The sequence below is a fragment of the Chionomys nivalis genome, chromosome 4 (genome assembly GCF_950005125.1).
Source record: "Chionomys nivalis chromosome 4, mChiNiv1.1, whole genome shotgun sequence".
Lineage (NCBI taxonomy): Eukaryota > Metazoa > Chordata > Mammalia > Rodentia > Cricetidae > Chionomys > Chionomys nivalis.
Genome location: NC_080089.1, coordinates 65093896 through 65116043, shown reverse-complemented (window position 1 = coordinate 65116043; position 22148 = coordinate 65093896). Strand labels below are relative to the sequence as shown.

Below are 22148 nucleotides of genomic sequence, written 5' to 3'. Positions count from 1 at the left end.
GAGGGCTTGTTTATTTTTGAAGCAGAGGCATTCTATGTAGCTCTCTCTGACCAGCCAAGAACTTGCTATATAGACCAATTTGGTATAGAATATACAGGATTCTCCTGCCTCTGTCTCCAGAGTACAGATTATAGCATAAACCATGACACCAGGCTGGTTTTCCTTGTTTTCTAAGTTTAACACTCAGAAGAGCCATATAATCTATGATCTTTATCCCCTGAGCTGGTGATAGGGACCCTTTGTCAGGGAAGCATTTATGTGATTCTACTCCACTGTCTCAGGTCACTCCCCCTGTTAAGACTGAGGCAGCAAAAGGGTGAGTTGAACTGCTTTTCCCACTGTGAGGGAGGGTCATTCTTTGTACTCAGCTAGTTAACAGGTCAGTGGAATGGGTTCCCACTGTGTGAAGTGCATTTCTTTGTGGCATGCCCCCATTCTTTCTTCTCTTGTTTTCATCTCTGTTTATCTACATGTCTGTATTCTTTTAAAAAGAATTGTCTTTCTTAGTATCAGACATTCTAAAGTACAAAATTAGAAATATTCTTTAGATAAATATTCCTCTGTGTGTGTGTGTGTGTGTGTGTGTGTACAGCATTCCCACCGCTTTTTTCTTAGAAAATAAAACTCTAAAGTTAGAAGTGTTCAGCATCCTGAAGCAAGATAATTGAATGTGACAGGAACACAGTAACTGGAAGACCTAGGAGGCCAGGAAAGATTTGCAATGCAAATTATAAAAATAAATAATGAGTGAGACTTCTTTTTTTTCTTACAGGGAAACTGGATTCCAAGATCCATCAAGGAGCAAAGAAGGGGTTAATGAAGCAGAATAAAGCTGTCTGACCCAGGAAAAAAGGAACTATACAGCATAGTGAAGTCTTGTATACTAAATTGCTATCCGCTGGTCCTTTGGGATTGAAGCAGTACAAAGCTAAAGGCTTGACATGACACCAGGCTTCAATCTCTGAGAATTTAAACTCTTACAAATCTGTGTATATTTTCTTACAAGGAGGTGGGATTCTTTATGTAGTGGGTCAAAATCTTTGAATACATTATTTATAAAATCTCATTTTAAAAATTCTAGGTCTTTGATATTTTTCTTGAAACTAAATTTAAAAGAGAAAGGAACAAATTGGAAATTGTTTTCTTTTGTGAAATTTGTATTTGTGGTTAGGGAAATCTTAATCTAGCTTAACAATTTTACAAGAGACTCTTTGAATTTAAAATTTTTTCTCAAAATAATAGAATAGAGAATACTAGGATGTCTGAGGAATTTCTGTCTAATATAAGCCCATGGTGATGTAAAATATTCTTACTAAATGTTCTGCTGTTGACATGTTGAGACTGGGTCTCACTGTGACCCAGGCTTGCTTGGAACTCATAGCAATCATCCTGCCTAAGTCCCTTAAGTGCCATGTTTACAGACCAAAGCCACCGTGCCCAGCTTCTAATCCAACATCACTCGGAGTGAAAAGCTAGAATTACCATTATTAGCAGATTCTATTTTTTGGAAAAGATAGCATGAAGACACACTTCTTTTTGTTCTTTAGTTTGAGAGGTCAGGACAAGAAGATTAGATTAGGAAGCGGGAATCAACAAGCCACCTACTAAGGCAGCCTGAAGCTGCTTTGTTTATTTTGCTGGTGTTGCAAAAGCATCATGTAGATGGGACAATTAGAGGAAAATTGGAAAATACAATCCTCTCAGTAAAAACAACTAAGACCCTCTAGTGTTGAAAGCAAGCCTTTTTATACTATCAATATCCTAAAAAGCTATGACTGGAAAAATAAGAGTTGGTTTCAAGTGAGATTTTTCACTGGTCCCTTTAGCCCTTCTCAGGAAGCACTTCCTGTTGAGACTCTTCTGAAGTGCTATGGGAATCTCAGTCGCTGGGTCCTAGGAAACTCATGATCTTAAATGTGTATGCTCTGCTTTTTGTAAAACACCAATACTATACTGGGGATGTTGGACTCCCTCCAGCAGTTTGTGTGCTTGACTTAAAAAAGAAAGAGTGAGTGAGAAGGGGGAAAGTACCCTGTGTTATGAAAAAGATTAATTTGCCTTTCTTTAATCCTTCATATTCAGCATTTATTTGCATTGAAATGCCTCCACTCATTACACATTGATGTTCACTCAACTGTGAACTCTGCTTGTTGCACAGCATTGGTTCTACAGAGCCTGATCACTCTGGCTTCCCAGGGAAAACCGAACAGACTCTTGTCCCAATGATGCACACATGTAGTGTTTTCTCTCTTGTTCTGTTGGACCTCTGTGGAGAAAGTGGAAGAGGACAGTGAATGGCATTTATTCAGGTGGGGGTGTCTTTTTGGTCTCTTGCAAACCCTACCATTATTGAAGGCATTACTGTGCTCACTATGCAATTAATAGTTTACCAAGCAGTGGTACCTTGAATTCTTGCTGAAGTTGTCTGGCTATCTTTTTTTTTTTTTTTTTTTTTTAAAGATTTTTATTTTTATGTATACAGAGTTCTTCCTGCATGTATCCTACAGTACAGAAGAGGACACCAGATCTTATTACAGATGGTTGTGAGCCACCATGTGGTTGCTGGGAATTGAACTCAGGACCTCTGGAAGAGTAGCCAATGTTCTTTACCTCTGAGCCGTCTCTCCAGCTGCCTGTCTGGCAATCTTAACATCAAAATAAAGCTAAAAGATAGGAGGCAGATGTTGTAATATGAGCAGCGGGGCTGCGTCCCCGGCACCCGGCTGCCCACATGGCTAACTTATGCCCCGAAATAATTACACGGAAACTGTATTCTTTTAAACACTGCCTGGCCTAGTCGTTCCAGCCTCTTATTGGCTAGCTCTTACATATTGATCTAACCCGTTTCTAATATTCTGTGTAGTACCACGAGCTGGCTTACCAGGAAAGATCTTAACCTGCGTCTGTCTGGAGTGGGAGAATCATGGCGACTCCCTGACTCGGCTTCTTTCTCCCAGCATCCTGTTCTGTTTACTCCACCTACCTAAGGGTTGGCCTATCAAATGGGCCTAGGCAGTTTGTTTATTAATTAACCAATGAAAGCAACAGATTAATACAAGACCCACCTCCATCACTTCCCCTTTTTTCTGTTTAAACAAAAAAGAAAGGCTTTCACTTTAACATAGTAAGATTACATATAGCAAAACAGTTATCAAGCAAGAATTACAGTTACAATATTTATATCTATTTTATCTTTTATCATAACTAAGGAAAACTATAACTATCTATTTATTTTTTAACTCCATCAAAGACTCCAGAAGGATATAATATTACCTAAGCAAACAAGAGATCCAAAACTCTAGAAATGACAGAGACATCTCACTGCCTGGACAGTCACCCAAAGTTCTTTTGTACCGTTGGGGCATCCATCTTCAGCCTTTAGGCCCATAGTATCCAGCAGACATTTTCATCAAGCAGGAAATTCCAAAGACAGTTTAGTCACTTTTTGCTGTGTCCTGCAGAATGTCTCGCAGACTCTTTTATGAGTCAGGAACCCTGAAAAACCATCTCACCTTTAGGCAAGTTCAGCAGTCCTCTTTCTGTGGGTTCTCTGTGTCCAGTTTATGCAACAGTCCAGGCAAGAGCAGTTTCTTGCCCAAATGGCTATCAAACTCCTTAAGGAGCCTCTTCGGTTCCCATCTTCCTCTTGAAGTAGATTGGTGCTGCCAGGAGCAGACGTGTCTCATTGTCATGAAAAGCCCTAAGTTATTAAAACATTAAATGCCATATTTTGCAGTCTTTGAAAGATATGAAGAATGCCTATCTAGCTGAAATATATATATGTACATCTAGAAAATCTAACATGACTAAAAGCTTGACAATTATTGATGATTATCCATTAACCTATATACATTACACTTTTAAATGAACTATACAATCACAAAACCTTAATCAAGATCAGAAATACATATAACAAAATTGACCTTCAAATCTACACCAATGCAAATTATTCATATCTATATCATATCCCCCTTTATTCGCCTTTTTTTTTTTTTCGAGACAGGGTTTCTCCGTAGCTTTTGGTTCCTGTCCTGGAACTAGCTCTTGTAGACCAGGCTGGCCTCGAACTCACAGAGATCCGCCTGCCTCTGCCTCCCGAGTGCTGGGATTAGAGGCGTGCGCCACCACCGCCCGGCTCATATCCCCCTTTAAATGTAAAAGAACATTTATAAACCATATTTGGGAACATGGGGAGCTATTAACTGCTCCGTGGGGGTCGCTGCTCTGCGACTGTATCGTGGCCTGGAGTGGGGGAAGGGAAAGCGAGCAGGGAGCACGCTGTAAAAGCTAGCAGGCTATGCTCGCCCAATCGCACTTCTTGAGCTCCGGTAACTAACTTGCTCGCAAAGGCTGGGAAAGATGGAGCTTGCGCCCCCCCTGTGCCGTTTCGGGGGCAAAATAGCCCGACGTTGGAGGCCAGGCGGAAAGAGAGAAAAGTTTCTCTGCTTCTTTATTTGAAGACATCTTTCACACAGAAGAATCTTTATTGACTTTTGTATGGATACTTTGTGTGCACACCTTAAACAAATCAGGAGCTTCAGTAGATCAGGCCATCATGGTGCTTTGCAGGCTTACAGGAACCCCATCTGCTTCTAAAGTATGTGGCAGAACCACATGAATAAGTGACAGAGCTACTTGGAAACTTCTCCTTTTCATGGTTAGGCTGGGAAAGTCTGTCTTTAGTTCCCATGGTAGTGGTGCTATAATGTCTCTCTTCTATTTGCTGAGACACCAGGGAGGAAGTGTGGGAGAAGCTTGCGGGTAGATGGCCCTCAGTTGCTCACTGATGAATAGTGTAATTTAAAGTCTAATGGAAATTCTTAGTAGCCTGAGTGCGAACTTGTCCAAGAATAGCCTGTTAGTGCTTTATGACACTTAGCTCTGACCCTGGAGCTGTAGGGCAGTTGGGCCTCAGGAAGTTTTGAGTTTCTGAATTGCTTTTCTGTTACAGCTTCTATCTGTACTCCTTTTTGAATGAATGAATTCAGTTGCTATTAATTTGAATAGTAAAGGAATTTGTTTTTCTTTTTGTTTTTCAGACAGAACTCAGCTTCCTTTATATGAGTAGGGTATGTTTGAAATTGGGGACTTTGTCAGATTTGGTAAGGCCTTATCGTTAGGGATCTATATAGAATAGATTAAGAATCTGGTCAGGTGTGGTGGTGTGCACCTTTAATCCCAGCACTCCAGAGGTTGAAGCAGGTGGATCTCTGTGAGTTCCAGATCAGCCAGAGCTACATAGTAAGACCCTTTCCCACAGGAAAAAAGAAAAAGAATTTGGGTTTTTACTTTTGCCTCTAGTTGTTGTTTTCAAGACACGGTTTCTCTGTGTTGCTTTAGAGCCTGTCCTGGAACTCTCTCTGTAGACCAGGCTGGCCTCGAACTCACAGAGATACGTCTGCCTCTGCCATCCAAGTGCTGGGATTAAAAGCATGCGCCACCATTGCCTGGCTACTTTTGCTTCTAATTTAGCTAACATAAAGAACAAAGTGTCCTGACTTTTCTTTTTTAAATATTTATTTTTATTTTTATTTTTTTTAAATATTCATCCATTATGCATACAATATTCTGTCTGTGTGTATGTCTGTAGGCCAGAAGGCGGCACCCGACCTCATTACAGATGGTTGTGAGCCACCATGTGGTTGCCGGGAATTGAACTCAGGACCTTTGGAAGAGCAGGCAACGCTCCCAACCACTGAGCCATCTCTCCAGCCCTATTTATTTATTATGTATACAATATTCTTCTGTGTGCATGCCTGAAGGCCAGAAGAGGGCACCAGACCTCTTTACAGATGGTTGTGAGCCACCATGTGGTTGCTGGGAATTGAACTCAGGACCTTTGGAAGAGCAGGCAATGCTCTTAACCACTGAGCCATCTCTCCAGCCCCCCGACTTTTCTTTTTAAACTGGAATTTTATTGGAGACTCATGTTTTTCCATAGCTGAAAATGTGAGAAACTTTGAAGATTGTTTATATAAATATTTTTAGTTATGGGCATCTATGAGTTATGATACTCTTTCCATTTTAATTACTGAATAGCCCATTCTTTTGGTGGTCATTTAATGTAGTATATTTGTTTAATGTTTTAGAGGGCCTAGCCAAGATTAGATGGCATGGGGCTGTTCAATTGGCCAGCTCATCGATGAAACTAGAGAAATCAGCTACCTTAAGTTTCCTGGCCTGGAAGAGGAAACACTGTCCAGTGATAAAGGATTTTTTTTTCCTTGAGATTCAAGGAAATAGCAAGCACACATCTGCTGTTCTCGCCTTCTGTGAATGTGTTGGGAGGAGGTGATCCAAGTTGCAGGCTCCAACAGCAACTAGGGATCCATCCTGCCTAGAGCTTTTCTACTTTGTTCCTGCAGAGAAGAAAGAACATAGTCACAGTGCCATCCTCTGTCACAAAAGAACTTGTATAAATGCCCATTTACCTGTGTGAATACAGTGTGGCGCCCTTCATTTAGGGGATGAGATGTAAACTGGTCAGATGTTGAATTTCAGTTGTGAAGACTGGATAGCCTAGAAAGAAATCCCAGTAAAAAAAGTTCTAGACTGAAGTGTGTGTGGGGGGGTGTAGAAGGGTTACCTAAGCCCATAGAGAGATGTGTCAGGAGAAAATGGTACATCATGAGGAGAAAAGCAGTCAATGTATAAGACTTCAGAGTATAGCCAGGCATGGTGGTGCATGCCTTTAATCCCAGCATCTGGGAAGCAGAAGCCCGTGAGTCTCTAGGGTTGTGCTGTCTAATACAGTTGCCACTGGTCACAGGCTGTTTAAATTTGAATTAAATTTGAAGTAAAGATTCAGTTCTTCAAGCCCTGTACCTTTAGTGTCCAAGTAGCCTACCTGTGGGTAGTGACTTCTGAACTGAACAGCAGGGGGCAGGGGTTAGCAAAGTCATTCTGTAAATTAGGGTCAGATAGCAAAGGGCTTAGCTTTTATAAACCATTCAGCTGTGTTGATGTACTGCAAATACATCCGTAGATAATGTGACTAAGTAAGCTTGATTATCTGCAGCCAGTAAACTCGTTTCATAATTTTTTTGGAGACACTTTTTTTTTTTAAGACAGTCTCTCTGTGTAGCCCAGTTCAAGCCCAGGCTAGTCTTGAATTTTAGATCTCCAGCCTCAAGCTCTCAAGTGCTGAAGTTTGTATCACCGCACCCAGATAAATACAATTTTTGCATTGTAAAATATCTTTTGTTTATTACTTAACCATTTAAAAATATACAAACTAATTTTTAGCTCACAGGATTTATCAAAATGTGATGGCGAATCTAACTTGTTCTGTGAGACATCATTTGCTAGTACTTGCTTTACAGATATAAGAAGTCAAAACTTAAGAGCCTCTGTTTTCATTAGCTTTCAGGTTTGAGAGCTTCTTCTGACTAAAAGCTTAAGTAGAACTGTTCCCCTGCCCCAACTGTTTTAGTCTAGTTAATACTATAAAACACCAAACCCTTCTTTTTCTCTCTGTGCTAAGTAAGCCCTCATTTGTAATATCATAGATTGGAAATTCTTCTGTCACTTTGAGTCAGTTCTGTCCAAGAACAATGTAAATATTGATGGACCAACAAGGAACTAATTTTTTCCTAGGCTAGACAGGTTAGTGTTTGTCTATAAGCTGTCAGCCCTCCCAACCTCCTTTCCTTTTTGTGATGCTAGAGATGGAGGGTAAAGAGACTATGACCCACTCGGTCGCTAAGTCACATGCTATTTTGAATGGCACAATTGAAGGGTGTCTTAGAATAAGAGAATAAGGAGAGGTAACTGCACAGCTGAATAAAATAGTCAAGCACATGATGGCGTCTAAGTTGGGGGTTCTTGAGAATTAAGATAAACTGGCTTGCTATGGTATGCTGTGGAAATCTCTACTGGGAGGGCTCAATTACACAGGGACAATCTCCTGTTTTGGAGGTGGTGTACTGGGCAATCTAAGACGGGTAACAGATAAAGTCACAACAGAGATAGAAAGGTAGGCTGGAGGGCAGAAAGGACTCAAGATAAAAAGCAGTAAGATTTACTGATACTGGATGGTGGAAAGGGACACAGGAGAATTTAAAAATGGGTATTATGTGGAGGAAAACAAATAGTAGTAAAAGAGAAAAAAAAACCAACAACCCTGACAATGGCTAAAAAAAATTCTGGGCCATTGAGATGGCTCTGTTGGTAAAGGTTCGTGCTGCCAAGTCTAGTGACCTAAGTTTGATCCCCGAAACCAATCGGTGGAAGGAAACAATCGACTCCCGCAAATTGTCCTCTGACCTGCATACGTGCGCTACGACACGTCCTCCACCCCCCATAAAATTTTTCTTTAGTTTGTCGAAGTGAGCGGCAAAATGAATGAAACCATCAAAAGCTGTGTACTTGTCTTCTATTTTTTATGGATATTCGTGATCAGAGCCCGTGGTCTTTCCTTTTTCCACGGTTGAAGGACATCTATTTCTAAGTGCTAATGCTTCTTCAGAGACTTCTCAGTGTGAAGCCTGATCCAGCGAGAGAGTTCTTTGCACGAGGAGGGCGCATTGGGTTCAACCTGTCCAGCCTAGGCTTCTGAGCTTATTTTAGTTCCAACTCGCCCGCCGGGTTTTCCAGTATTCTCTCCTCAAGACTCCCAGCAGCCGCGGATTTAGAGACCCAGGACTTGGCTCCTGCATCCAGGTTCCGTGTTTCCTTGCGTACTCTCCAGCTCCAGACTCCACAGAGCACGGAATCCGGATCCGAGAGCACGAGAATCCAGTGTCCGGGTCTTCCGGGATGCCCTGGTTGTCCCGGATCGCGGCGGCGGCGGTGGCGGCGGCGGTGGCGGCGGCGGTGGCTGAGGGACCCGCGGCCCCGGACACAGCGGCCCGGGCCAGGCGGGGCGGAGCGGCACGGGGAGGGGCGGAGAGCCGGGGCGGGGAGGGGGAGGGGCCGCGGCCCGGATGGCGGCCCGGGACGCGTAGCAGTGGCGGCTCTGCGGCCCGGGGCCCCGGGCGGGCGGAGGTGGCGGCTCCCGGGACCGGCCGCGCGGTGAGTGCTAAGCTTTGTGTGGAGCCGGGGCCGGGAGGGGGGGAGGCGACGCTGAGGAAGGCCCGGCGCCGAGGGGCGCAGAGGGCGCCCGAGCAGCGGCGACGAGCGGAGGAAGTGGGGGGTTGGGGGGGTCGGGGCGGAGCGAGGAGGTGTGTGCAGGGGGAAGCGGGGTCGTTGCGTGGGTGGGGGAGGGGGCCTGAGGTGAAGTTCAAAGCGTGGCCGGGGCGGTTCGGGCTGAGGGTGACGGTGCCCGGCATAGCCTCTGGTCTGGCCAGGTGGTCGGGGCAGGCCAGAGTTTTCTGAGGCTCTGCTGAGGGGGGCCTGGGGCGACTGGTGCTCGTCAGGGACTCAGTGGAGCGTGGGGTGCAGAGGGTTGAAAGCAGGACGTGTGCGCGGCCCGGGAAGGAGAGCAAGGTGGCTGAGAGCGTGCAGTCAGTAGGTTGTGGGTGTGTGTCCCTTCCCAGCCTTAGGTCACATTTACTCCTGTTCTTTGCTTCAAGATGGTGGGATCTCTGGGCCTGGACTTTAAACTGCCCTCCCTGTGCCCCCGGAGGGTTTGAGACCCTGTCCTGTTTGGAAAACCCATGCTGCCCTCTTTCCCTTTATGTGTAATTACGGTTGGATCATCTCTGTGCTTTGCTCAGATTCTCCTTCCTCCCTCTGGGGTTGAGGAGGAGGAGACACATCTGACCAATTAATGTGTGTTTGTGAAACAGGCAGCGGCAAACAGTCATTTCAGCTTCTAGGAATTAGGCTCACACAGGGTGGAGAGAGCAGAGCCCTTCAGGGGGAATATTTCTGAACAAATCACAGATGATTAAATTCTCTCAGAAACCGCTTCCTACCTAAATGAGAGTGGGAAAGATGGGGGGAAAGCCTGTTTCCAGCCATGTGTCCAGAGCCCCAGGGGTTGAGGAGAGTCCCTAAGCCCCCACAGGCCTCTTTTTTCTGTATTAGGCTTTGCTCTGCAGCCCTGAGTTAATTTCACCCCTGCTGCTTTGTCTTGGGGGAGGGAGTGCTGGTTTAGGCTGTTGTGAGGCGATGACTGCGCTGCCACACAATAGTCGTGTCATTTTATCGGGAGTGCTCCCCCAGGGCTGAGAACTGTTGCAGCAGAGATAAACCGGTCCCTCTCTCCCGCCTATTGTGTACACAGTGAAGGTCATAGGTTCAAGTCTCGTCTGAGAGCTTTGGATATGCTCCATCTCCCAGGCTCCTCAGTGCCATTTTCTTCCTTTTCCAGACTGGGGCTTGCCATTGGAGGAGGCCAGACAGAAAGGCTCTTCTTTTTGAGTGAGGAACAATACAGAGCTCACTGGCACACATTTTTCAAAAGAATAGAGGATGCCAGCCATGTTGTGCCTGCCTCTTTGGTTAGCCTGTAACTAAGTTGTGGAGGAATAGCATCTGGGATACGCCACCCTCCTGCTTTGTGGCAGACCTTTAAGGAAAACGACTGCAAGGAGAAGGTTCTATACTTACATAAAACAGCATTTAAATTTTTCTGTATGGAAATGGGACACTCATGCAGCGACTTTTGTTTGTTCTCTTAGAAAAACCACTAAATATCAGTATAGGAGTAAGATTGGAAGTCAAGGACCAAGTGCTCCCCAACGCAAAATCCTTCTGCCTCAGCCTTCTTATTACAGTCACGCACCTATGCCCTGCTTCCAAACACCTTTTTAGATGCTGACTTCCTGGTCGATAATTACATAGCAAAAACCCACCCAATTTGCCTAAGTCAAACTTTGAAAACAACACTTTCCCTTTATAATTCAATTCTTAATGAAAAAAGATGAATCAGGTATTGTGTTGTGGAGAGAAATTTACCACAGAGAGGTAAATTAAAAATATTTAGATCTAGGGGCATTAGAAAAGGGTGGAAAGAAACTTCTCCAGAAGAATCATATCTTTGATTGTGTCGAAAGTCTCCAAGCAGTATTCTGGTACAATGTGTGTGTGTGTGTAACAATTGGAGGAGGTATACACACACACACACACATCATTATTTGTGGCTATAAAAGAGGTTTTCATGAAAGACCTTAAAGAAAACTTTTTTTTTTTTTTTTTTTTTTTTTTTTTTGGTTTTTCGAGACAGGGTTTCTCTGTGGTTTTGGAGCCTGTCCTGGAACTAGCTCTGTAGACCAGGCTGGTCTCGAACTCACAGAGATCCGCCTGCCTCTGCCTCCCAAGTGCTGGGATTAAAGGCGTGCGCCACCACCGCCCGGCCTAAAGAAAACTTTTAAAATATTAGAAATAAGATTCTTTGTAAGGCTGGTTGTATTCGATATGCAGTATACACAGTAGCTACCCATAGTTTATCATTGAGTAAGGGACTTTTAGCCTTTGGTTTTGGTAAAGGTCTTTCAAAGATTGTAAGTGCTAAGTGGTCTCTCCCTCCCTCATCCCTTTATTTAATAATGATGACCTCACTTAGATGTTGGGACTTTTATAGGAGAAAACAAGTTGTTTTGACACTTTTTTTAAAATTTATTTTTGGTTTTTTGAGACAGGGTTTTTCTGTGTAGCCTTGACTGTCCTGCAACTCGCTTTGTAGACTAGGCTGACCTCCAACTCAGATTTACCTGCCTCTACCTCCCTAGTGTTGGGATTAAAGACCTGTGCCACCACCTCCTGGCTCCACTTAATTTTTTTTTTAAATAATAGAATGGTCTTTAAGCCTTACTGAAAGTGTTGTCTGCTCTTAGGCTTTTTCTGAGTGTATGTTCCTTGGCTTCTTAGTATGTCCCAGCTTACCTGAATCTTGGGCTGTTGGTGTTGTGTTCCTGAGTGTTGTTGGGTGCAAGTGAAGGCAGTACTTCAAATTAAATTTGCCTTGATTAGATTTAGTAGTTTCAGAATTGAACTCTTGCAACTAGGAATCTTACATGAATCTTTTAAGTGTGGACCATCTCCTTCTTAGACAGCATTTTGAATGACTGTCATTTAGAGGTCTCTTAGAATTCTTCCCCTCCAACCTCTTGGTAGGAAGTATTTCCAAATGTGAGGTCTTCATAGCTAGACACATTAGTGCTTGTGTGTGGTTATGGAAGTATAATCTTGGCTATTGGTAGTAATATGTTGCAGTTAGCCTATAGCAACTAAATGTCTGGAACAAGATAATTTGTTGAGGGTGTGTCTGATTGCTCTGTTCACTGGAAGTGCCACTCCTTAATTATTTGACTCTCAGCACTTGTGCCTGAGCTCAGGCATGGAGGATACATACATGCAGGGATATTCTCCAGTAGTTGCCACTCTGCTTATCTTAGTACGTCTTACTGCTCCAAGGACAGCTAAGCAATTCTTGTTTTCGTTGTGAAAAACCAGCATGGATGGGACTAATGCCAGGCACATGAAGCCACACTGAAATAAGGTAGCCTTTGGTTGTGTGGCACGTTTTCTTTTCAGTAACTTAATTCTTTTGACTTTTTCTTTTAAAAAAAAAATTTTTCGTTTTTAAAAATAACAGAGCAACAATGAAAAATGAATGGAATACAAAAACCACAGTGTGTTCAATAATACTTTCATGTTACTTCTCTGATAAAAGTTGACTGTGACAGGCAAAATGAAGATAGGTGATGCTGATTGGCAGGTTCTGGGTCCACTAAGTGTCAGTGAAAGAGTCTTTTCACTAGAGAACAGGTAATTCACCAAAGCACCTGCCTAGCAAGGCATGTGGCATCGGCAGCAGCTGTGCAGTTGAAGAGGGATTATTGAGCAGGTGGCTGAAGAGTCACATGCCACAGTGACAAGAAAATACTCAGTCCTGTGTGGCTTAGGCTCCACTTGCATGTGTGAAACTGTACTTTGTTCCATGTTTCTTAATGTCTATTGTTGATTTGTGAGTGAGATGGGATAGAGAAAAGAGATTCTTTTCTGGCCCTACATGGCACCATTGTACTTCTGGACGTTCTGGCTTTATGCCCCATGAAAGGGAAGGAAATGGTGGTAATTCACTGCTTCTAGGACTTGTTTATTGGAAGGAAATGGGAAACAGAAAGTTCTTTGCTCTCTTGATGATGAAAAGCTGTAGCCCACTGGGAGGATCCACAGCTGATTTTATGCAAAGGGTATGATTGACTGTGCTGTGCTAGGTTCACCTGAAGCTCCTTACCCAAGAAATTTGCATGCTTTTATTTTACGAATGTCATTTCCTCCATGAAGTTTGCATTTCTCCAGTTTACATTCTTTAATTTTTAGCCCCCCCAGTACCTTTATAACTTTTTTCTTGATCTTTCTAATTTCATTTGTTAAAACCAAATTATCACCAGAGGGTCAAATGATATTAGGAAACTATATCTATTAAATATTTACTTTAAAAACTATAAAATAAAAGCAATTACTGCATTTCCTATGACTTGCAATAATACTTTATATTTTGAGGATTTCAGAAAATTTATAGATTTCCCTTTAGATTATTATTACCATCTTTCATTAATATGATTTTCCTTTTCCATGTTCATTGAAGCTATTTGCTCTCTGATGTCACTGTGAGATGGTGTCTTGCTTTGTAACCTGGACTGACCATGAACTTGTGATCCTCTTGTTTGCTCAAGTTTCTTCAACCTCCCAAAGACGGGGATTACAGGCATACACCACCACCCTTGGCCCAGACTAAAATTGTGAACAAGTAACTTGGTGTGTATTTTGTAATAATTTTGTGGTTAGGTCACAGGCTGCATGGGCCTTCACTTATCAAGTACACATACCCAGGAGTGGGTATGCCTACCAGAATTCACAGGATATTGGTCAGTAGTTAAGTGAAAGGAAAGAAATTGTATTAAGTGCTTTAAAGTCCAGATGTCTTTCTCCAAGCCCAGTGGGAGAAAGAAAGGACGTGTAGGCCAGAGGAATCCTGTGGAATCTTGGGATTGAATTCAGGTTGTAGACTTGGAGAGGCAAGCACTATCATGGGCTTTGTTTTATTTGGATTGTTCATAAAACACCATGTCCTCTCCTGTCTTTCTCAGCACTTTGATTCCTTGTGTTGTTCTTCCTCGCTTATCACTCGTCTCGTTCTTTGCTCTGAAGACTTCTTCAGCAGTGTGGAAACACTAATTACTGTTCTATTATAGTCACAGCCCAAATCCTCCACCGCCTTCCCTCTCACCTGTCTTCCTTCCCAGCCCCCTTGCTCTAGCAATAATAGGTGAACTGCAGTCTTGTGAGCAGCCAGATCAATGAATGAGGCACATCTAGATCCAAAAAGGCTGAGTTTTCATAATTCACTTTGCTGTTCCCCGTTGGATCAGAGTCCCAGAAATAAGAAATGGCAAATACCCATTAGATCTTTGGTAGGAGCACTCAGGGCAACCTTGGGTTTTTTTCTTTGTGGTGGCGCAAATGAATGCAGACAGATTATATAAATATATACAGCTTTAATAAGGAAATAGACTTACAGGACCACAGGTTCCCGCGGAGCACAGCAGAGCAAAAGAAGAAAAAGGGGCTGCTGGGATCAAGCCCGGCAGATTTATCCGTAAACATTAGCCCGAGGCGAACACGCCCCCAATGGGTGGGGCTATATCCCTACATCTCCCCCTTTTGTCTAAATAAGATAGAACTAAACCAAATACAACTATATACAATAATAACAAATAATAAATATAACAAACAATATTGAGAACAAAACTGCAATTACAGACAGTTGTTAGCCTTCATGTGGGTGGTGAAGATAGAATCTGGGTCCCATGCTCCTAACCAATGAGCCATCTCTTTATCCCATCTTTCCTTTTTTTTAAAGACAGAGCCTCACACTGTATCTCAGGTTAGCCTCAAAATCAATGTGCACTCCCTGCCTCAGTCTCTCGGGTGTTGAAATTACAGACTTGAGCCACCAAGCCCAGTTTTGTCTTCCTTATAGAGATGAATTTTGTCAGTTTATTTGACTTAATTGTCTGGGACTCCAACCCAGGATAGTATGTATATAGTGCAGGTGTTGTACTACTTAGCTACAACTCAAGCCCAGGACAAATTTTATTTTTATTAAATTTTTTTTGTTAGGTTTATTTTATTTTTATGTATATGATGACTGTTTGCCTGTTTATATGTAATGTGTATCCATTACCCACAAAGGTCAGAGAGGGCATTGGATTCCCTGGAACAGGGTTGTTGTGAACCACTATGTGGGTCATGGGAACTGAACCCTGATCCTCAGGAAGAGCAGTAAGCACTTTAGCCACTAAACCATCTCTCCAGCCCCTGCTTTTATTTTTTAAAGTCCTTTTCATTGACTTGAAATTACATTTATTTATTATTTCTTTTTTTTTTTTTTTTTTTTTTTTTTTTTGGTTTTTCGAGACAGGGTTTCTCTGTGGCTTTGGAGCCTGTCCTGGAACTAGCTCTGTAGACCAGGCTGGTCTCGAACTCACAGAGATCTGCCTGCCTCTGCCTCCCAAGTGCTGGGATTAAAGGCGTGCGCCACCACCGCCCAGCTTATTATTTCATTTTAGCAGTTTATTGAGAGTGGTATGTGGTGTGTACAACAGTGTACATGGTGAACTTGTAAGAGTCAGTTCTCTTCTTCTCCAGTGTGGCTCACTCTGTAGACCAGGCTGGCCTCGAACTCACAAAGATCCACCTACCTGGACCTCTTGAGTGCTGGGATTAAAGGCGTGTGCCACCATCGCCTGGCTATAATTAGTTTTATAGATAGATTTTTTCTTTTTATAGCTTAAAAAAGATTTTATTTTATTTGGAATATGTGTATGAGTGTGGATCTGTTTGTGAGTGTGTGCACACAAGTTCAGAGGCATTGGCTCTCCTGGATCTAGAGTTACAGGTGGTTGTGAGCTGTCTGACATGACTCCTGTGAATCAAACTCCTCTCAATAACAGTGTGTGCTCCTAACCATTTAGCTATCTTTCCAGCCCCCCTTTAATTCTTTTAATTACTTTTATTTATGTATTCATTTTGTAGGTGCTTATGTCATGGCAGGACAACCTACAGGAATGGATTTTCTCCTTCCACTATATTGATATAAGGGAGGGGACTCAGATTGTCAGTTTTGGCAGCAAGTACCTTTATCTGCTAAACCATCTTTCCAGTACCTATAGGTAGTTGCATTGTTGTTTTAAATGTCATGTGGAATAGGGGGAATTGGATTAGCAAATGGTCAGATAGTAGGCACCACACAACCTAATCATACCACAGCATGGAATCCAGATCCCTATAGTTAGGGTACACTGGGTGCTGGTACCACAGTGCATGTTGTTACCTGTCATTTCTTAGGAAGTTGGTTAATATTTGTAGAGGATGGCAGTGGTATTTGCTTTACCCTGTTAAAAAGACAACTAACAGGTTTTTGGTATGTTGTCAGCACCGTTCCTAGCAACATTTCTAGATGACACTGTGTATCTAGTTGGGGAAATCCCATCATGTGAACTGAAGTGGACTTTAATGAATAAACTAAACCCTGTAAACTTCAGTTACAAATCCTGAAGTTTGGTGTGAAATTCAAATGTTTGGGGGCTGGAGCGATGGCTCAGTGGTTAAGAGCACTGATTGCTCATTCAAAAGACCTTAGTTCAATTCCTAGCACCCACATGACAGCTCTGTAATGTCTGTAATGTCAAGATCTGATACCCGCACACATACATGCAGGCACATAAAATAAAAAGAAACACAAATTTTAAAAAAAAGAAATTTAAATGTTTACCCTTGTTCTAGAACAAGATTTGTTTCTAGAGCAGAGTCTTATAGAATGGTATCAGAAATAAAACTAGTAGAAGAGAAGCGAAACTTTGAAACCCAATGAGGTGCATAAATCTGTGAGGTAAATAGGAAAAACAGTATTTCTCTACTTGGCATCTACTTAATATGTACTTCTAATTCAGAATTTCTGAAACTTGCATCTTTTGTTACTGTTTTTCCAATTGCTGTAACTCAGACATCCCATCTCATCTAATTACTCACTGAATATCTGTTTTCCATTTACTTCACTTTTTTTTTTTTTTAATGTGTATTGAGTGCCCATGGAGGTCATGGGGGGGTAATTAAATCCCTTGGGAATGGACTTACAGGTTATAGGGAATCAGACCCAGATTCTCTAGAAGAACAGCTAGTGCTCTTTACTACTGAGCCATCTCTCCAGCCCCATTTACCTCATTTTTTCTTGCCTTACCTAGCTCAGGTTTTCATCTTTGTATATATGTGCAGTAATCTCATGCCAGTGTTCTTTCTAGTACATGGTGCTGCTTTATATTTTTATTTATTTGTGGTAGGTCCCTTCCATGTCCTACTGAGACCTGTAATGTAGTGGAGGAGATAGTCAATTAATGAATATATAATTATGAATCAAAATGTTAAATAGTGAACTAATGAATCAAAAAATCAGATAATTATGAATCAAAATGCTCTAAAAGAAAATCATTTGATTCTAGAATAAGTAACACAGAAATCCACCATGGATTTTGGAGAGGGGGTTATTTCACTTTTTTAAATTTTAAGTATTTTTATTTTATATGTATGAATGTTTTACTTGCATGTATATCTGAGCACTACATGCATGCTGATGCCCACAGGTCAGAAGAGGGTTCAGATCCCCTGCAACTAGAATTTCAAATGATTGAGTAGCCATGTGCTGGCAATCAAATGCAGGTCCCATGTTCTTAACCACTGAGCCATCTCTCCAGCCCTCCAGGCTTTTCTTTGCTTTTTTCTTTTCTTTTTTTTTTTTTTTTTTTTCTTTTGAGACAAGTACTACTGTGTATCCTTGACTGGCTGGCCTGGAACTCTTTGATCAAACTCAAAGGGATTTGCCTGCCTCTTCTTGCTGAGTACTTGGATAAAGGTCTGTATAGCCTTGCATAGATTTTTAAAATGTACAATTTGGCACATTTTTTCCATGCTGAAAAAAAAAAAAACTAATCCGCACTCGGGAGGCAGAGGCAGGCGGATCTCTGTGAGTTCGAGGCCAGCCTGGTCTACAAGAGCTAGTTCCAGGACAGGCTCCAAAGCTACAGAGAAACCCTGTCTCAAAAAAAAAAAAAAAAAAAACAAAAACAAAAAACAAAACTAATCCACTATCATAGGCCAATATTTAAAACTACTTGCCAAGCCGGGCGGTGGTGGCGCACGCCTTTAATCCCAGCACTCGGGAGGCAGAGGCAGGCGGATCTCTGTGAGTTCGAGACCAGCCTGGTCTACAGAACTAGTTCCAGGATAGGCTCCAAAACCACAGAGAAATCCTGTCTCGAAAAAACCAAAAAAAAAAAAAAAAAAAACTACTTGCCAGGTGGTGGTGGTGCACACCTTTAATCCCAGCGCTTGGGAGGCAGAAGCAGGTGGATCTCTGTGAGTTCGAGGCCAGCCTAGTCTACAGAGTGAGTTCCAAGACAACCAGGACTATAGAGAAACCCTGTCTCAATAAACCAAAATAAGTAAATAAGCTATTTTAAATTACTGTGCATGTGTGTGTGTGTAATAATTTTAAATTATTGTGTGTGGGGGATTGTGGGTAGGTAGAAACCGTGGTGGACATGTGAAGATTAGAGGACAACTTTGTGGAGTTGGTTCTTTTCCACCTTTACATAGGTTCTGAAGGTTGAACCCAGTTTGCCAGACTGTGGGGCAAGCGTCTTTACCCACTAAGCTATCTTACTGGCTTCTAGGCGTATTTCAGATTTTGTCTTCATTAAACCTGACTTTCCTCAGCTTTATTCCACATTTCAGTCTATTCATATCCTTTTTATAGCCATCCCAGTGATTTATTCTGTATGTTTTTAGTTTGTTTCTTTTCTCTTTTCTGTTGGAATGCCCTTCTCTGCTTCCAAGGCATTTGCATCCCCAGTCCGTCCCTTCATTCAAACTAGTACAGTGCTTAGTCTCTTTCCTGAAGCTTTTTTTACCCACATTTCATCTCATTCTCCTATCTCCAGAACTGATTTCATTTTTCCCTATGTCTCTTTAGGATTTTTTTGAGGGGGTGGTGACTAAGATCTCTATTAGAGCCGGGCAGTGGTGGCACACGCCTTTATTCCCAGCACTCGGGAGGCAGGGGCAGGCGGATCTCTGTGAGTTCCAGGCCAGCCTGGTCTACAAGAGCTAGTTCCAGGACAGGCACCAAAGCTACAGAGAAACCTTGTCTCGAAAAAACAAAAACAACAACAACAAAAATCTCTATTAGAGTAATTTATCATATGCTGCCTTAAATTATAATTATTTGTGGTTGTAGTTTCTTCTTCTTTTTTTTTTTTTTTTTTTTTTTTGGTTTTTCGAGACAGGGTTTCTCTGTGGTTTTGGAGCCTGTCCTGGAACTAGCTCTTGTAGACCAGGCTGGTCTCGAACTCACAGAGATCCGCCTACCTCTGCCTCCCAAATGCTGGGATTAAAGGCGTGCGCCACCACCGCCCGGCTGTAGTTTCTTCTTGCCTCATTCTAAGTTCTGTAGGACAGCAATGTCGCCTCTGTTCTTTTGTCTCCCATAATTCCTAGCCCAATACATTGAATATAACTATGCATAATTAATGTTTTCTGAACTAAATTAGCTTAGACTTTGAAGAAAGAAACTTCGTATGATTTTTTTAAGCTCCTTTTATACTAGAACATTCCATTTAACGCATTTTATCCCAAAGTGAATAAACTAGAAACAAGACAGGCTATGAATGGCTTAAGAACCACTTCTGTTTCAAGGGCAGGCTTTGTTACCTTACTCTCTGCAGCATTGCCTATTCCATGTGTGCAGCCTAACGTGGAGGAGTGTATGCAAGGTGGTCCACTTACAAGAACCAGTCTGCTTCTGCTAGAGAAATAGTATTGGGTATTCTGGGTCTTGTTGACCTTTTTAAGGTTTTGTTTGTTCCTTTCTATTGAGTTCCTGCTATATGTGAAATAGTGTTATAGCTTCTTAAGATCTGTCATTGAGCCGGGCAGTGGTGGCGCACGCCTTTAATACCAGCACTCAGGAGGCAGAGGCAGGCAGATCTCTGTGAGTTCGAGACCAGCCTGGTCTACAAGAGCTAGTTCCAGGACAGGCTTCAAAGCTACAGAGAAGCCCTGTCTCAAAAAACCAACCAAACAAACCAAAAAAAAAAAAAAAATCTGTCATTGAATTAAATAGACCAAGACAAAAAAACAGCCACCGATGGACTTTACCTTTGTGAGTGAAGAGGTTTTGTTCTGTAGTCCAGGCTGGCTTTGAAGCACTCCTGCCTTCCCTTCTGCAGTTCTGAAATTACAGGCTTGAGGCACCAGACCCAGTAGGTTGTATCTTTTAAAAGGAGATAAGAATAAACATAGTAAGTAATTATATAGTATTAAAAGGTTGAGAAATGATGTAGGGAAACGGAACAGGGTAATGGCTGAAAATATAGAAGGGTTAGATGGATCAAGTGGGAGGTTAGCTGTTTTAAATAAGACTGGTTGATGCTAGTATTTTCCTGGATGGTTATAGACTCCTGAGATTGGTAGCTGTTTTTCTGCCCAGCAGAGAGAAAGAGGCAGTTGTTCCAGAGTCCAGCTGACTGAGGTGAAATAGCTGCTGAGGTCTTTTCTGTTGGCTGGCATTCCTGGAAGTTAATCACAGTGACAGTTGCACTCAGTTGTGTCTAGAAGACACTAGGGATAAGAGCAGTTCCCTGAAAGTGGGATTTGCCCAGCTGCTGAGTAGGCCTTGGGTGTCTGAATTTACCGGTGAAGTAGGCTTCTGAGTTTTTTCCTTTCTCAGGGGGGAAAGGTAAAAAAATCTGACCTTCTTTCTAGTGAGGCTTCAGCAAATTTGACTTAGTTTTTCAATCTTTCAAAGAACATGCATACGGATTGGCATCGTAGCCTGTGCCTATAATCATAGCATTTGGGAGGTGGAGACAGGAGGACCATGAATTAGAGGTATGCTTTGGCTATATCATGAGTTCTAGGCCAGCCTGAGTTACATAGGGAGTCCCTGCATCAAAAACTGGTGCACTGGTTCGGGGGGTAAAGACGCCTACTGACCTGTTTTTAGTCTCCAGTACCTACACAGTGTAAAGAGAGAACCAACTGCCGGGCGGTGGTGGCGCACGCCTTTAATCCCAGCACTCAGGAGGCAGAGGCAGGTGGATCTCTGGGAGTTCGAGGCCAGCCTGGGCTAGTCCTGGGACCGGCACCAAAGCTACAGAGAAACCCTGTCTCGAAACCCCCCCCCCCAAAAAAAAGAGAGAGAACCAACTGCTGCAAATTGTCCACAAAAACTATGACACAGCTGGGCGGTGGTGGCGTATGCCTTTAATCCCAGCACTCGGGAGGCAGAGGCAGGTGGATCTCTGGGAGTTCGAGGCCAGCCTGGTCTACAAGAGCTAGTTCAGGAGAGGAACCAAAACTACAGAGAAACCCTGTCTCGAAAAAAAAACAAAAAAAAAAAAACAAAAAAAACTATGACATATGCTTGTACTCAACAAAGCCATACCTCCTAATCCTTTCAAACAGTTCCACAGCCGGGCAGTGGTGGCGCACGCCTTTAATCCCAGCACTTGGGAGGCAGAGGCAGGCGGATCTCTGTGAGTTCGAGACCAGCCTGGTCTACAGAGCTAGTTCCAGGACAGGCTCCAAAGCCACAGAGAAACCCTGTCTCAAAAAACCAAAACAAAAAACAAACAAACAAACAAAAAAAAAAACAGTTCCACTTCCTGGTGACTAAGCATTCAAATATATGAACCTGTGGGGACCATTTTTATTCAAATCACCATGACAGCTGAGGTGCAAGATAATATTAGGACTATTATTTTTAATTTGTATATCACCAGGCAATACAGTTATGGTGTACTAGATGACTTATTAGTTATTTTTCCAAAATAGGTTATTTATAATATGTAACATTATTTTTGGGCTCTGGAGGTCAAATACAGGGTCAGCAAGCACTTTACCCATGAGTTGTTGATCCCAGCCCCTAATTTTTTTTTGCTCAGATCCATGCTAAGAAAAATCTGTTACGCCGGGCGGTGGTGGCGCACGCCTTTAATCCCAGCACTCGGGAGGCAGAGGCAGGCGGATCTCTGTGAGTTCGAGACCAGCCTGGTCTACAAGAGCTAGTTCCAGGACAGGAACCAAAAGCTATGGAGAAACCCTGTCTCGAAAAAAAAACCAAAAAAAAAAAAAAGAAGAAGAAGAAAAATCTGTTACTTTTAGGCAGTTTGTAGACCCTGATGGTGAGTTTCTAGGTT

At 42.5% G+C, this 22148-nt stretch overlaps 2 protein-coding genes across 7 annotated transcripts in view; both read left to right on the top strand.

Annotated features, from left to right (window-relative positions):
* Trip4 (thyroid hormone receptor interactor 4) overlaps window positions 1–1069 on the top strand; it is a 65292-nt gene extending 64223 nt beyond the window's left edge. For all 3 annotated transcript variants that reach the window (XM_057767521.1, XM_057767520.1, XM_057767522.1), the window contains one exon: window positions 773–1069. In XM_057767521.1, coding sequence (XP_057623504.1) covers window positions 773–817 — 45 coding nt within the window. In that variant the 3' untranslated portion in view covers window positions 818–1069. The remainder of the gene's footprint in view (window positions 1–772) is intronic.
* Window positions 1070–8915: 7846 nt separating this feature from the next.
* The window catches only part of Znf609 (zinc finger protein 609), a 147452-nt gene continuing 134219 nt past the window's right edge, over window positions 8916–22148 (top strand). For 3 of the 4 annotated variants that reach the window (XM_057768590.1, XM_057768589.1, XM_057768588.1), the window contains exon 1: window positions 8916–9012. The gene's annotated coding sequence lies outside the window, so the exon portion shown is untranslated. The remainder of the gene's footprint in view (window positions 9013–22148) is intronic. The other variant, XM_057768591.1, reaches the window with a different exon arrangement.